Below are 17,500 nucleotides of genomic sequence, written 5' to 3' on the forward strand. Positions count from 1 at the left end.
TCGCTGTACAGAATCCCGGCGTGTGAATAGAGATGTAAATACAGGGGGCTGGGTTTTTGCTCTAAATGCTTGAAATGATAAATAACAGAACACATGTTTTCCTCTTTACATTTTGTGAATTCATGATTATTCTGGGGACTAAAAGCTTTGGCAGAGGGCCAGTTGACGTTGGCTGCTCTACAGCGACACTAGCGGCTGGCTGACCAAATCGCTCTTCCTGCAACGTGAACGAGGGTAAACACGGGGGATTTGAATGGGACTTATGTATCGATACTCGCGGCATAAAAATCAATACTTTCTTGGGGGAAAAAATATCGATTTATATCGCAGAATCGATAAAATTGCTCAGCCTTAATCAAGACGCATACTCGCTTTGTAGCGTAAGATCTAAATGTAAACATTTAACTGTGCAAACATTTAACTTTATCTGCCTAAACAAAACAGTACAAGTTAGGAATGTTAATGCAAATAATGTAAATAAAACTAAAAGCTGGGACTACCATCGCTTTCACTTTCCATATGGTGCAATGGTCGACACTATTGGTTGTTGGGTTTCAGCCGTGCTAGCGCTGCTAGCAGCAGAAGAACCACGCTGGGCAGGCTAACGGTAACAGGCTAACAGTAACAGGCCAACAGTAACAGGCCAACAGTAACAGACCAACGGTAACAGGCTAACGGTAACAGACCAACGGTAACAGACCAACGGTAACAGACTAACCTAACAGACTAACCTAACAGACTAACGTAACAGACCAACGGTAACAGACTAACGGTAACAGACCAACGGTAACAGACCAACGGTAACAGACTAACCTAACAGACTAACCTAACAGACTAACGTAACAGACCAACGGTAACAGACCAACGGTAACAGACCAACCTAACAGACTAACGCTAACAGACTAATGCTGACAGACTAATGCTGACAGACTAACGGTAACAGACTAACGTAACAGACTAACGTAACAGACTAACGTAACAGACTAACGGTAAAAGACTAACGCTAACAGACTAATGCTGACAGACTAACGGTAACAGACTAACGGTAACAGACTTAACGGTAACAGACTAACGGTAACAGACTAACACTAACAGACTAACGGTAACAGACTAACGCTAACAGACTAACGGTAACAGACTAACGGTAACAGACTAACCTAACAGACTAACGCTAACAGACTAACGGTAACAGACTAACCTAACAGACTAACGCTAACAGACTAACGGTAACAGACTAACGGTAACAGACTAACCTAACAGACTAACGGTAACAGACTAACGCTAACAGACTAACGCTAACAGACTAACCTAACAGACTAACGGTAACAGACTAATCTAACAGACTAATCTAACAGACTAATCTAACAGACTAACACTAACAGACTAACGTAACAGACTAACACTAACAGACTAACCTAACAGACTAACGGTAACAGACTAACGCTAACAGACTAACCTAACAGACTAACCTAACAGACTAACGGTAACAGACTAACCTAACAGACTAACCTAACAGACTAACGCTAACAGACTAACCTAACAGACTAACCTAACAGACTAACGCTAACAGACTAACGCTAAAAGACTAACCTAACAGACTAACCTAACAGACTAACGCTAAAAGACTAACCTAACAGACTAACGGTAACAGACTAACCTAACAGACTAACGTAACAGACTAACGCTAACAGACTAACTTTAACTTTATCTGCCTAAACAAAACAGTACAAGTTAGGAATGTTAATGCAAATAATGTAAATAAAACTAAAAGCTGGGACTACCATCGCTTTCACTTTCCATATGGTGCAATGGTCGACACTATTGGTTGTTGGGTTTCAGCCGTGCTAGCGCTGCTAGCAGCAGAAGAACCACGCTGGGCAGGCTAACGGTAACAGGCTAACAGTAACAGACCAACAGTAACAGACCAACGGTAACAGGCTAACGGTAACAGGCTAACGGTAACAGACCAACGGTAACAGACTAACCTAACAGACTAACCTAACAGACTAACGTAACAGACCAACGGTAACAGACTAACCTAACAGACTAACGTAACAGACTAACGTAACAGACCAACGGTAACAGACTAACCTAACAGACTAACGTAACAGACCAACGGTAACAGACTAACCTAACAGACTAACGTAACAGACCAAAGGTAACAGACCAACGGTAACAGACTAACCTAACAGACTAACCTAACAGACTAACGTAACAGACCAACGGTAACAGACTAACCTAACAGACTAACGTAACAGACCAACGGTAACAGACCAACGGTAACAGACCAACGGTAACAGACCAACGGTAACAGACCAACCTAACAGACTAACGGTAACAGACTAACGGTAACAGACCAACGGTAACAGACTAACCTAACAGACTAACGTAACAGACTAACGTAACAGACTAACGTAACAGACTAACGTAACAGACTAACGGTAACAGACTAACGCTAACAGACTAATGCTGACAGACTAACGGTAACAGACTTAACGGTAACAGACTAACCTAACAGACTAACGTAACAGACTAACAGACTAACGGTAACAGACTAACGGTAACAGACTAACGGTAACAGACTAACACTAACAGACTAACACTAACAGACTAACACTAACAGACTAACACTAACAGACTAACACTAACAGACTAACACTAACAGACTAACGCTAACAGACTAACGCTAACAGACTAACGCTAACAGACTAACGACTAACAGACTAACGACTAACGGTAACAGACTAACGCTAACAGACTAACGCTAACAGACTAACGCTAACAGACTAACGCTAACAGACTAACGCTAACAGACTAACGCTAACAGACTAACGGTAACAGACTAACGCTAACAGACTAACGGTAACAGACTAATCTAACAGACTAACCTAACAGACTAACGGTAACAGACTAACGGTAACAGACTAACACTAACAGACTAACGTAACAGACTAACACTAACAGACTAACCTAACAGACTAACGGTAACAGACTAACACTAACAGACTAACACTAACAGACTAACGGTAACAGACTAACCTAACAGACTAACGGTAACAGACTAACCTAACAGACTAACGTAACAGACTAACGCTAACAGACTAACCTAACAGACTAACCTAACAGACTAACCTAACAGACTAACGCTAACAGACTAACCTAACAGACTAACGCTAACAGACTAACCTAACAGACTAACGCTAACAGACTAACGGTAACAGACTAACGGTAACAGACTAATCTAACAGACTAATCTAACAGACTAACCTAACAGACTAACCTAACAGACTAACCTAACAGACTAACGGTAACAGACTAATCTAACAGACTAACGGTAACAGACTAACGGTAACAGACTAACCTAACAGACTAACCTAACAGACTAACCTAACAGACTAATCTAACAGACTAACCTAACAGACTAACGGTAACAGACTAACCTAACAGACTAATGGTAACAGACTAACGGTAACAGACTAACCTAACAGACTAACGTAACAGACTAACACTAACAGACTAACGTAACAGACTAACCTAACAGACCAACGGTAACAGACTAACCTAACAGACTAACGTAACAGACTAACGGTAACAGACTAACGGTAACAGACTAACGGTAACAGACTAACCTAACAGACTAACGCTAACAGACTAACGGTAACAGACTAACGCTAACAGACTAACCTAACAGACTAACGCTAACAGACTAACCTAACAGACTAACGCTAACAGACTAACCTAACAGACTAATCTAACAGACTAATCTAACAGACTAATCTAACAGACTAACGGTAACAGACTAACGGTAACAGACTAACGGTAACAGACTAACGGTAACAGACTAACGTAACAGACTAACGGTAACAGACTAACGCTAACAGACTAACGCTAACAGACTAACCTAACAGACTAACCTAACAGACTAACCTAACAGACTAACGGTAACAGACTAACGGTAACAGACTAATCTAACAGACTAATCTAACAGACTAACGTAACAGACTAACGGTAACAGACTAACGTAACAGACTAACGGTAACAGACTAACGGTAACAGACTAATCTAACAGACTAATCTAACAGACTAACCTAACAGACTAACGGTAACAGACTAACACTAACAGACTAACGTAACAGACTAACACTAACAGACTAACCTTACAGACTAACGGTAACAGACTAACGGTAACAGACTAACGTAACAGAATAACGCTAACAGACTAACGTAACAGACTAACGTAACAGAATAACGCTAACAGACTAACGTAACAGAATAACGCTAACAGACTAACCTAACAGACTAACGTAACAGACTAACGGTAACAGACTAACGGTAACAGACTAACGGTAACAGACTAACCTAACAGACTAACGTAACAGACTAACGCTAACAGACTAACGTAACAGAATAACGCTAACAGACTAACACTACAGACTAACCTAACAGACTAACCTAACAGACTAACGCTAACCGGCTGGGATGGAACTTTTCAAGTGACAGAAAAGATTGTGTTTGTGAGGTTGTGTTTCCCGTCTTGGTCGACACCGACCGACGGCATGTTTTGCAGACCGTGATAATCTGAGATATCCGATCCGCTTCCACATACCGACGTCCTGTTACCTTTTTTGTCAACAATGTCCTCAGCTTTGGAGGATAACGCAAGTTCACTTTCACCGTCGCTCTCGGTTCCACTCATTTCTTCCATTTTCTTCACCGCCGGTAGCTCAAACAACGTTCTGCGTAGGAAATGGGTGCTCTTTTATTACCAGAAGAGTTTCAGGAGAAAAACCTGATAAAACAATCAGAAGACTGTTGTGGTCTTTAAATAAAATCACCTCTTTATCTGGGCCCGAGACGAGAGGGAGTAACCTTCAGAGAGCGCTCTGAGACGATCTCGAGTTCTACAACACTGCCTCACTCTCCGCGTTTAGAGCAGATTTGTGTCTCTTTTAGTGAAGCCTAATGTGCACAGTCGGATGTTTGAACCACACAAACAACCAGCTGTACACGTCTAGAACTGTTGAATAATGTAATCAATGATCCATCAGACAGACAGAGACATCGGGGATTACCCGAGAACAAAAGAAATGAAAACCCAGAGCGTGTTTTTCTCCTATCCCAGAATGCATCTGTGGCTGCACAGCGCTACAGATAGAACTGGACATTAGAGCTTATTAAACTCCCAGTGGTACCAGCACGGATCCTTCAGTCTGAAACTCACCTTTCCTTCTGCTGCGAATCTCTGCAAGAAGTCCTTCAGCTCCGTCTTCATGTCGTTGTACCCTGACAAACATGGCCGACAGATACAGGCAGTTTAATGGTAGTTTAATGGTGGGTCTCTGGTAGTTTAATGGCAGTTCTCTGGCAGTTTAATGGTAGTTCTCTGGTAGTTTAATGGCAGTTCTCTGGTAGTTTAATGGCAGTTCTCTGGTAGTTTAATGGTAGGTCTCTAGTAGTTCAATGGTTGTTCTCTGGTAGTTTAATGGCAGTTCTCTGGTAGTTTAATGGCAGTTCTCTGGTAGTTGTCTGGTAGGTCTCTAGTAGTTTACTAGTTGTTCTCTGGTAGTTTAATGGTAGTTATCTGGTAGTTTAATGGCAGTTATTTGGTAGTTGTCTGGTAGGTCTCTGGTAGTTGTCTGGTAGGTCTCTGGTAGTTTAATGGTAGGTCTCTGGTAGTTGTCTGTTAGTTCTCTGGTAGTTTAATGGTAGGTCTCTGGTAGTTGTCTGTTAGTTCTCTGGTAGTTTAATGGTAGGTCTCTGGTAGTTCTCTGGTAGTTGAGTGTGTTTTTACCGTGGATGATCTCGAGCTGCTGAACTCGGTTCAGGTTGTCCAGCGCTGACATCAGCGGGTCGGGTCCTTGGTGTCTCTGCTCGCTGCTCTTCCCTTTGTTCTCATAGGCCAGGACGGTGTCCGATTCGTCCAATAGGAAGGACAGGCCGGCTGCAGACAGACGCTCCTGGAGACACAGAAGCTCAGTAGTTATATACACACACACACACACACACACACACACACACACACACACACACACACACACACACACAGGGTTGGGTACCAAAACCCGGTTACATAGTGGAACCGGTTCCTACGCAACCGGTAGGAATCGGACCGGACTAGAACGCAAATTTCGGTTCCTCGTTTCGGTTCCACTTAATGTTTTCACGGCCAAAACGGACATAAAAATATCACACTCTCTCTGTAGTCTACCGTTAGCTAACTACCGTAAATGTAGGCTACGTTTAAAATGCCATATTTTCCCTCTGGGCTCCCCAAAACAGACGTGAAAGCTTATTAACCTTCACTGCACGTGGTCGCTTGTAAAAATATTACACTTACAAGAATCGGTTCAGCACGGGAATCGTAAAAATCCAAACGATACCCAACCCTATATATACGCAGTACACATATAACCCACATCAGCTGATCTTTAAAGACTTTCAGACTGGCGAGATTTAGGGTTAGATTTTAACCTTGCAGGTGTTGCAGGAGCAGAGTTTGGAGCGCCACGCTGACGGCCAGAACACGGCTCCTGATTGGACCCTTTTCTGACCAATCTCTTGCAGCTCCTTCAGTCTGCAGCCTGGCTCCGCCTCCTCACGGCTCCGCTTACAGCTGGGCTCCATGACATCATCACCCTGTCAGATAAAATAATGATGGGCTCCATGACATCATCACCCTGTCAGATAAAATAATGATGGGCTCCATGACATCATCACCCTGTCAGATAAAATAATGATCTCTCCGTTTTAAACGTCTGAATGAATCTGACGGATAGTTGGTCAGTTTGATTCTCACCTTTTCCTCTTCTTTAGGAACGTTTGTGTTCGGTTCCCCCTTCACCTCAACTGCTGCAGCTGGAACTGAACAGGAAGTCATTATACACACAGGAAGTCATCACACAAACAAAGTCATCACACACACAGGAAGTCATCACACAAACAGGAAGTGTAACAGCAGTAGCTGTGTTTCAACCAGCCCCCCAGGAACCTGGGTTGACTTAATAACTTCACTTTACTTAACTGGAACGGTTAATTTCAATCAGAGACACATATTAAACACACAGGGGGCAGTTGTTTTTTATCTGGGTGGATCAGGGCATTTAGTAGACAGGGGGCAGGAATGGGTGGCAAACAACTGGCTTCAGGGCATTTAGTAGACAGGGGGCAGGAATGGGTGGCAAACAACTGGCTTCAGGGCATTTAGTAGACAGGGGGCAGGAATGGGTGGCAAACAACTGGCTTCAGGGCATTTAGTAGACAGGGGCAGGAATGGGTGGCAAACAACTGGCTTCAGGGCATTTAGTAGACAGGGGGCAGGAATGGGTGGCAAACAACTGGCTTCAGGGCATTTAGTAGACAGGGGGCAGGAATGGGTGAAAATGCAGAATTTTAAACTACTGTCAAAAATGAATTTCTAACTAGAAAATTCAGAGAATTTGGGTTCTTTGTTTAGAACATAAAGATGAATATATTGACTTTGTTTAGAACATAAGATGAATATATTGACTATGTTTAGAACATAAAGATGAATATATTGACTTTGTTTAGAACATAAGATGAATATATTGACTTTGTTTAGAACATAAGATGAATATATTGACTTTGTTTAGAACATAAAGATGAATATATTGACTTTGTTTAGAACATAAGATGAATATATTGACTTTGTTTAGAACATAAGATGAATATATTGACTTTGTTTAGAACATAAAGATGAATATATTGACTTTGTTTAGAACATAAGATGAATATATTGACTTTGTTTAGAACATAAGATGAATATATTGACTTTGTTTAGAACATAAAGATGAATATATTGACTTTGTTTAGAACATAAGATGAATATATTGACTTTGTTTAGAACATAAGATGAATATATTGACTTTGTTTAGAACATAAGATGAATATATTGACTTTGTTTAGAACATAAAGATGAATATATTGACTTTGTTTAGAACATAAGATGAATATATTGACTTTGTTTAGAACATAAGATGAATATATTGACTTTGTTTAGAACATAAAGATGAATATATTGACTTTGTTTAGAACATAAGATGAATATATTGACTTTGTTTAGAACATAAGATGAATATATTGACTTTGTTTAGAACATAAGATGAATATATTGACTTTGTTTAGAAGGAAACAGGAAACAGTCAGAGACAGGAAACAGGAAGTGTCAGTGTGTTTACCTGAAAGGTGAGCCGTGTAGGTCCAGAGGAAAGAGTTGTTGTTCATACAGGATTCACAGATCATCTCCTGCAGCTCCACACCGTCTGGAACCACCACGCCCAGGTGCTGCAACACAGACAGACAGGTAAGAGCACAGACAGACAGGTAAGAGAACAGACAGACAGGTAAGAGCACAGACAGACAGGTAAGAGAACAGACAGACAGGTAAGAGCACAGACAGACAGGTAAGAGCACAGACAGACAGGTAAGAGCACAGACAGACAGGTAACAGCACAGACAGACAGGTAACAGCACAGACAGACAGGTAACAGCACAGACAGACAGGTAAGAACACAGACAGACAGGTAACAGCACAGACGGACAGGTAAGAGCACAGACAGACAGGTAACAACACAGACAGACAGGTAAGAGCACAGACAGACAGGTAAGAACACAGACAGACAGGTAAGAGCACAGACAGACAGGTAAGAGCACAGACAGACAGGTAAGAGCACAGACAGACAGGTAAGAGCACAGACAGACAGGTAACAACACAGACAGACAGGTAGTCAACACAGACAGACAGGTAAGAACACAGACAGACAGGTAACAGCACAGACAGACAGGTAACAGCACAGACAGACAGGTAAGAGCACAGACAGACAGGTAAGAGCACAGACAGACAGGTAAGAACACAGACAGACAGGTAACAGCACAGACAGACAGGTAAGAGCACAGACAGACAGGTAAGAGAACAGACAGACAGGTAAGAGCACAGACAGACAGGTAAGAGAACAGACAGACAGGTAAGAGCACAGACAGACAGGTAAGAGCACAGACAGACAGGTAACAGCACAGACAGACAGGTAAGAGCACAGACAGACAGGTAAGAACACAGACAGACAGGTAACAGCACAGACGGACAGGTAAGAGCACAGACAGACAGGTAACAACACAGACAGACAGGTAAGAGCACAGACAGACAGGTAAGAACACAGACAGACAGGTAAGAGCACAGACAGACAGGTAAGAGCACAGACAGACAGGTAAGAGCACAGACAGACAGGTAAGAGCACAGACAGACAGGTAACAACACAGACAGACAGGTAGTCAACACAGACAGACAGGTAAGAACACAGACAGACAGGTAAGAGCACAGACAGACAGGTAAGAGCACAGACAGACAGGTAACAGCACAGACAGACAGGTAACAGCACAGACAGACAGGTAAGAGCACAGACAGACAGGTAAGAACACAGACAGACAGGTAACAGCACAGACGGACAGGTAAGAGCACAGACAGACAGGTAACAACACAGACAGACAGGTAAGAGCACAGACAGACAGGTAAGAACACAGACAGACAGGTAAGAGCACAGACAGACAGGTAATAACACAGACAGACAGGTAGTCAACACAGACAGACAGGTAACAACACAGACAGACAGGTAACAGCACAGACAGACAGGTAAGAGCACAGACAGACAGGTAGTCAACACAGACAGACAGGTAACAGCACAGACAGACAGTCAACACAGACAGGTAAGAGCACAGACAGACAGGAAACAGCACAGACAGACAGGTAGTCAACACAGACAGGTAAGAGCACAGACAGACAGGTAACAGCACAGACAGGTAGTCAACACAGACAGACAGGTAACAGCACAGACAGACAGGTAACAGCACAGACAGACAGGTAGTAACAACAAAGACAGGTAGTCAACAACACAGACAGGAAGTAAACAACACAGACAGGAAGTAAACAACACAGACAGGAAGTAAACAACACAGACAGGAAGTAAACAACACAGACAGGTAGATGGCGGCGTGCACAGTCACAGTGGGCATAAGTTTTTCGCTGTTTTGGTAGCACTTAATATTACTGCAGACATACAGTCGCCTTGAACTATTGCAACTTAACAACGGAGTAGAACACCATCTTCCAGTGGATATATCCATCCCCTTCCAGATCGGTAGATCACTACCCGGGACTCTCGAGGCAGTGAACCGGAGGAGGAGACGTTGCGAGCGCCGACAGAAGAGAGGCAAGCGCGGGGGAGTGCGGGTCAGGCTAAAGGCTAACCCATTCAAGACCCCGCTTCCCACCATCTTCCTATCGAATGCCCGCTCAATCCGGAACAAGATGGATGAAGTCCGACTGCGATTGACTATGCAGAAACAGATGGACAACTGTAATAGCTTGATCTTCACGGCTAGACAGCACGACCCTGGCGGCAGCGACTGAGCTAGCCGGCCGCACTAACTACCGAGCGGACAGCACAGCAGACTCCGGTAAGAAGACTGGTGGAGGTCTGTGTATTTATATTAACGACTCTTGGTGCACAAACACCACTGTAGTTGAACAGATTTGCTGCCCTGACGTGGAATTTTTGCTGCTTAAATGCAGACCATTCTATATTCCCCGTGAATTCAGTGTTGTTTACATTTGCGCGATCTACATTCCGCCTGCAAATACCAAACTAGCGTTAACCAGGCTTCATGACTGCATACACAAATGTCTGGTTGCACACCCTGACAGTACCTTTATTGCGGCGGGGATTTTAATCATGCCAACTTAAAAACTGTACTTCACACGTTCCATCGTAATGTGAGATGTGCAACCAGAGGGAATAATATACTCGACCAGGTATATACTAACATAGTACACGCATACAGAGCTCAGGCGTACCCCCACCTGGGCTTCTCTGACCATGTTTCACTCCTCTTATACCCCTGCTATACCCTGAAGGCCAGATCCACTAGGCCTTTAGTTAAGTCTGTCAGGACATGGCCTGATGATGCAATCCCCAGACTTCAGGACTGCTTTGACTCCACAGACTGGGATATCTTCCGGGGCCAGGAGGGGCTGACACGGGGCTCTCTGGATGAATTCACTTAATCAGTTTTGGGTTACATCAACTTCTGTGTGGATACCGTTACATCTTCGAAGCAGGTCCGTGTAGCTCCAAACCAAAAACCTTGGATGACACCGAAACTAAAAGCACTAACTAATGCCAGGGATATAGCATACAGATCAGGTGACACTGAGGCATACAGTACAGCTAGGGCAGCTCTTGGAAGGGGCATCAGATATGCCAAACTGGCATACAAGAATCATGTTGAGGCACACTTCTACAACTCCTCAAACCCCCGGCAGGTGTGGGAGGGCATTAGGGCAATCACAGACTACAGCGGAGTTCCATCCCCCCCTGTCAACAGTTGTGCCACCTTGGTTGAAGAACTTAATGTCTTTTATACCCGCTTTGACAGAGATAAAGACTCTGTGTTGCCCCCCCCCCCTAATGATGCGGCCCTAGTCTTGTGCACCCATGATGTCAGACTTTGCCTACGCAACATCAACCCAAGGAAAGCAGTAGGACCAGATGGAGTGCAGGGATGGGTGCTTAAAGACTGTGCAGCCGAGCTAACAACGGTCTTCACTACCATCTTGAACCTGTCTCTGGCGACCTCATGGATCCCTACAGGCTTGAAATCAGCCATAATAGTTCCAGTCCCCAAGCAGTCTAATGTAACAAGCCTGAACGACTACAGGCCAGTGGCACTCACTCCCATCATTGCAAAATGTTTTGAGAGACTGGTCATCACACATATAAAAAGTGCCATACTGCCCTCACTAGATCAATACCAGTTTGCATACAGGAAGAACAGGTCGACAGAGGATGCCATAGCTATTGTGTTACACACTTTGCTAGAACATCTAGAGCACAGGAACACATATGCAAGGCTACTCTTTGTTGATTTCAGTTCAGCATTTAATACAATCTTGCCAAAAAAACTACCTAATAAACTACATGGACTTGGACAAATCGCACACAATATGTCAGAGTGGGCAAGCATACGTCCTCCACCATGACCATCAACACCGGGGGCCCCTCAGGGTTGTGTGCTTAGCCCACTTCTATATACACTCTTTACACACGACTGCAGTTCTTCTTTCCCATCCAATTATGTAATAAAATTTGCCGACGACACAACAGTGCTCGGCCTCATCACCGGGAATAATGAGACTGCATACAGGCGAGAGGTCCAACTGCTGGCAGAATGGTGCAGCAACAACAACCTGACCCTCAACACAAAGAAAACTAAAGAAGTCATAGTGGACTTCCGCAGGTCTGGACAGTTAAACCACTCTCCACTCCTCATTGGGGATGAGGTGGTGGAGAGGGTCTCTAGTTTTAAGTTCTTAGGTGTGACTGTGACGGAGGATTTGTCGTGGGGGAAAACCATCGCCTCTGCCACAGCGAAGGCCCAACAGCGCCTCTTCTTCCTTAGGAAGCTATGGTGGGCAAAACTGCCCCAGAGACTCATGGTCAACTTCTACCACTGTGCAGTGGAGAGTGTGTTGACCTACGGGTTACTGGTATGGTTTGCTGCCTGCACAAGCGCAGAGAAGGAGGCCCTACACAGAGTGGTGAGAGCCGCAGGAAAGATCATTGGGGTCGTCCTCCCAGACATTCCAACCGTGTACACCTCGCGCTGCATGAAACGAGTGAAGAACATCCTCCAGGACCATTTACATCCAGCCCATCACCTCTTTCAACTGCTGCCTTCGAGGAGAAGATATAGGTCCATCAGGGCCAAAACCAGCAGGCTAGCCAACAGTCTTTACCCCCATGCTGTCAGGTTGCTTAATGGACATACTACCCCCCCCATTCCCCATCGGACATCCCTTTGTGACATAATGTCTCTGCCCATACACCATCAATACCTGTGACCTGGACATTGCATTGCTGCAAAAACATTACAATGATTTATTGATTGCACCATGCACTTTAATGGACATAGCACTTTATGGGATTTTTCTAGAGGGATTTATGGGAAGCAAACTTAGGTATAAAGTTATTCTAGGGGTATTTATGGGGAGTTAAATTAAATTAGGTATAAAGTCATGGGTAAATTATTTTCATGGGGACATATATAGATAAAACAAGCGGATGAACAGCTTAAAATGATATGCCTGTCTGTTTGTTTTTGCTCTAACAATATTTCGTTGTTATGATGTAGCAATGACAAATAAAACTGAACTGAGGTGGTCACAACACAGACAGGTAACAGCACAGGCTGTAAACAACACAGACAGGTAGTCAACAACACAGACAGGTAACAGCACAGGTTGTAAACAACACAGACAGGTAGTCAACAACACAGACAGGTAACAGCACAGGTTGTAAACAACACAGACAGGTAGTCAACAACACAGACAGGTAACAGCACAGGTAGTCAACAACACAGACAGGTAACAGCACAGGTAGTCAACAACACAGACAGGTAACAGCACAGGTAGTCAACAACACAGACAGGTAACAGCACAGGTAGTCAACAACACAGGTAGTCAACAACACAGACAGGTAACAGCACAGGTAGTCAACAACACAGACAGGTAACAGCACAGGTAGTCAACAACAAAGACAGGTAGTCAACACAGACAGGTGACAGCACAGACAGGTGACAGCACAGACAGGTGATAGCACAGACAGGTGACAGCACAGACAGGTAACAACACAGACAGGTAACAACACAGACAGGTAACAACACAGACAGGTAACAACACAGACAGGTAGTCAACAACACAGACAGGTAGTCAACACAGACAGGTGACAGCACAGACAGGTGACAGCACAGACAGGTGACAGCACAGACAGGTGACAGCACAGACAGGTAACAACACAGACAGGTAACAACACAGACAGGTAACAACACAGACAGGTAGTCAACAACACAGACAGGTAACAGCACAGGTAGTCAACAACACAGACAGGTAACAGCACAGGTAGTCAACAACACAGACAGGTAACAGCACAGGTAGTCAACAACAAAGACAGGTAGTCAACACAGACAGGTGACAGCACAGACAGGTGACAGCACAGACAGGTGACAGCACAGACAGGTAACAACACAGACAGGTAACAATAAGTGTCCGTGCGTGCGCGTGTGTGTAAGTGTGTCTGAGTGTTTGTGTGTGTGTGTGTGTGTGTCTGTCTGTGTGTGTGTGTGTGTGTGTGTGTGTCTGAGTGTGTGTGTGTGTGTGTGTGTGTGTGTGTGTGTGTGTGTCTCACCCTGCCGTGCAGCCAGTCCTCACACACCACACACTGGATCATCTCGTCCTCCACCTGCAGACACAGCCAGCCAATCAGAGCCAGGGATTTAGGAAGCAGAGCACAGTATGAAGTAGATTTGGTAATTCCCCACTGTAACTCTTAGAAACGGTTGTTTTTACTGCAAATTCGGCAATTATTTCTGTTTCTCTGCATGTATTTAATTTTTTATGAAACCTTTAAAATGTATTTTTGATTTTGCAAGTTTACATTTGGTATGTCCTTGAGGTTTTATATATGAGCCGTAACAGGTCTCCACCCTCACATGTAATTAGTATTTCAGGTGAAACAACAAACAGTATTAGTAGAGTTAACCAATCACAGCGTAATAGAGTTAACCAATCACAGCTTGGTATGTCACCTGGTCGTCGGGGTCGGGGTACGGCCGGCTGCAGGTGCAGTAAACGCCAAAGAAGTTCTGACTGTATTTATTCTGAGTGTTGAGCTCGTCCTTCTCCTGGAAAACAACCGCACACACACACACACACACACACACACACACACACACACATAGAGAAAGACAGAGACACAGAGACACACACACACACACACACACACATACACATAGAGAAAGACAGAGACACAGAGACACACACACACACACACACACACACATAGAGAAAGACAGAGACACAGAGACGCACACACACACACACACACACACACACACACATAGAGAAAGACAGAGACACAGAGACACACACACACACACACACACACACACACACACACACACACACAGTATATAATAATATAAAATAAAATGAGAGAACAATAATCCTCAGAAATATGCTGCTCTAACCAGGAGTCTATTGATTAGAGGGTTAGAGTCTTTCTATTGGTTAGAGTCTTTCTATTGGTTAGAGGGTTAGAGTCTTTCTATTGGTTAGAGGGTTAGAGTCTTTCTATTGATTAGAGGGTTAGAGTCTTTCTATTGATTAGAGGGTTAGAGAAAGAGGGTTAGAGTCTATCTATTGATTAGAGGGTTAGAGTCTTTCTATTGGTTAGAGGGTTAGAGTCTTTCTATTGGTTAGAGGGTTAGAGTCTTTCTATTGGTTAGAGGGTTAGAGTCTTTCTATTGGTTAGAGGGTTAGAGTCTTTCTATTGGTTAGAGGGTTAGAGTCTTTCTATTGGTTAGAGGGTTAGAGAAAGAGGGTTAGAGTCTTTCTATTGATTAGAGGGTTAGAGTCTTTCTATTGATTAGAGGGTTAGAGTCTTTCTATTGATTAGAGGGTTAGAGTCTTTCTATTGGTTAGAGGGTTAGAGTCTTTCTATTGATTAGAGGGTTAGAGTCTTTCTATTGATTAGAGGGTTAGAGTCTTTCTATTGATTAGAGGGTTAGAGTCTTTCTATTGGTTAGGGTTAGAGTCTTTCTATTGATTAGAGGGTTAGAGTCTTTCTATTGATTAGAGGGTTAGAGACTTTCTATTGATTAGAGGGTTAGAGTCTTTCTATTGGTTAGAGGGTTAGAGTCTTTCTATTGGTTAGAGTCTTTCTATTGATTAGAGGGTTAGAGTCTTTCTATTGGTTAGGGGGTTAGAGACTTTCTATTGGTTTCTTATTTAACAGCCATGTTAGCGATATTAAGAACACATCAGAGCTGTTAATGACTTAAATTATAACCACGATTAGGATTAGGGTTCCAACACAGACGGTTAATATTAATGGACAATGCATCCGGCACGCTCGGTCCATTAATATTAACAGTCTATGGGTTCCACACTATCACTAAAACAATGTGATCGAGAAACTGTGAACTCTGATTTTGCACATTAGGTTTTAAAATAACTCTGATTTAGTCATATATATTATAAGGAAATGTTTGATTTGTTTTTAACTTCAATAAATGCAACATATTTCTAAAAGTCAACAAGGAATGCTGTTAAATAATCCTGATTCACACATATGGACCAAAATAATAATAATAATAATAATAATAATAATAATCATCATCCTGATTCACACATATGGACCAAAATAATAATAATAATAATAATAATAATAATCATCATCCTGATTCACACATATGGACCAAAATAATAATAATAATAATAATAATAATAATCATCATCCTGATTCACACATATGGACCAAAATAATAATAATAATAATAATAATAATAATAATAATCATCCTGATTCACACATATGGACCAAAATAATAATGTGATTTAGATTTGACATGTGTCTAAACGCAGCCTGTTAGCCCCGCCCCCACGCTGAAATCACGAGCAGAAGCAGCCAATCAGCTTCAGATCCAAGGTTTTATTTGATGCAAACTCACAGGAAACAGTTTACACTGCAGCTCTGTGAACTTCCTGTTCCCACAGTCACAGCGGAAGTTCCTGCAGAAAACAGAAGAAGAAGAGTCAGACTGAAACAGAAAACAGAGAAGAAGAGACAGACTGAGACAGAAAACAGAGAAGAAGAAGAGACAGATTGAGACAGAAAACAGAGAAGAGTCAGACTGACACAGAAATGTCATGAAGTGACTGAGCTCGGTCTGCTGATGATTCATCAGCAGACCGAGCTCAGTCACTTCATGATTTCATCTAGTCGGTCTCTTATTGTTATTTTATTTATTAGTTCTAGAGGTCCATTAGGTCTAGACCACACTCTATAATTTACAAGTTTGTGAAATCTGTAGTCTGGCTATCAGCAGACCGAGCTCAGTCCTTTAAGATTGAACATCAGTCTGGGGAGTCTGCTCTGGATTCTCTCCTGCACAAGAGGCGGGATCAACGGGCATAGTTCAAATGACTCTACGTGATTGGATAGTCCTTCAACCAATCAGAGCAACGATCTGGGTGACGTAGCAGCGACAGCAACGTCAACATCAACCGGATGCTGCGCTTTGTTGGCCGCCATGTTGAACGTAAACAAGAAGCTGATTGGTCGCTTTTCTATCAATTCAATTCAATTTTATTTATAGTATCAAATCATAACAAGAGTTATCTTAAGACACTTTACAGATAGAGTAGGTCTAGACCACACTCTATAATTTACAAAGACCCAACAATTCCAACAATTACAGTAATTCCCTCAAGAGCAAGCAGTGCGACATTGTGTTAAACCAGCCAATAGCGCGCCAGGTGGATGAGCCAATCTGTGATTGGTCCACGTAGATTTGTAACGGAAGCAGGAGAGATACACGTAAAGGTTTCCAGCCTGAGCTACAGGGAGGAATCAAACCCCCGGCAGACAGGGCTG

At 43.1% G+C, this 17,500-nt stretch overlaps 1 protein-coding gene across 3 annotated transcripts in view; it reads right to left on the bottom strand.

Annotated features, from left to right (window-relative positions):
* The window catches only part of ubr7 (ubiquitin protein ligase E3 component n-recognin 7), a 24,205-nt gene that overhangs the window by 3,125 nt on the left and 3,580 nt on the right, over positions 1 to 17,500 (bottom strand). For 2 of the 3 annotated variants that reach the window (XM_028605255.1, XM_028605254.1), the window contains exons 4-11: positions 16,575 to 16,635; positions 14,653 to 14,748; positions 14,253 to 14,306; positions 8,196 to 8,301; positions 6,797 to 6,861; positions 6,472 to 6,636; positions 5,792 to 5,957; positions 5,222 to 5,283 (exon numbers count right to left, since the gene is read on the bottom strand). In XM_028605255.1, the coding sequence (XP_028461056.1) occupies positions 5,222 to 5,283; positions 5,792 to 5,957; positions 6,472 to 6,636; positions 6,797 to 6,861; positions 8,196 to 8,301; positions 14,253 to 14,306; positions 14,653 to 14,748; positions 16,575 to 16,635 (775 nt within the window). The remainder of the gene's footprint in view (positions 1 to 5,221; positions 5,284 to 5,791; positions 5,958 to 6,471; positions 6,637 to 6,796; positions 6,862 to 8,195; positions 8,302 to 14,252; positions 14,307 to 14,652; positions 14,749 to 16,574; positions 16,636 to 17,500) is intronic. The other variant, XM_028605256.1, reaches the window with a different exon arrangement.

The sequence above is a fragment of the Perca flavescens genome, chromosome 18, assembly GCF_004354835.1.
Source record: "Perca flavescens isolate YP-PL-M2 chromosome 18, PFLA_1.0, whole genome shotgun sequence".
Lineage (NCBI taxonomy): Eukaryota > Metazoa > Chordata > Actinopteri > Perciformes > Percidae > Perca > Perca flavescens.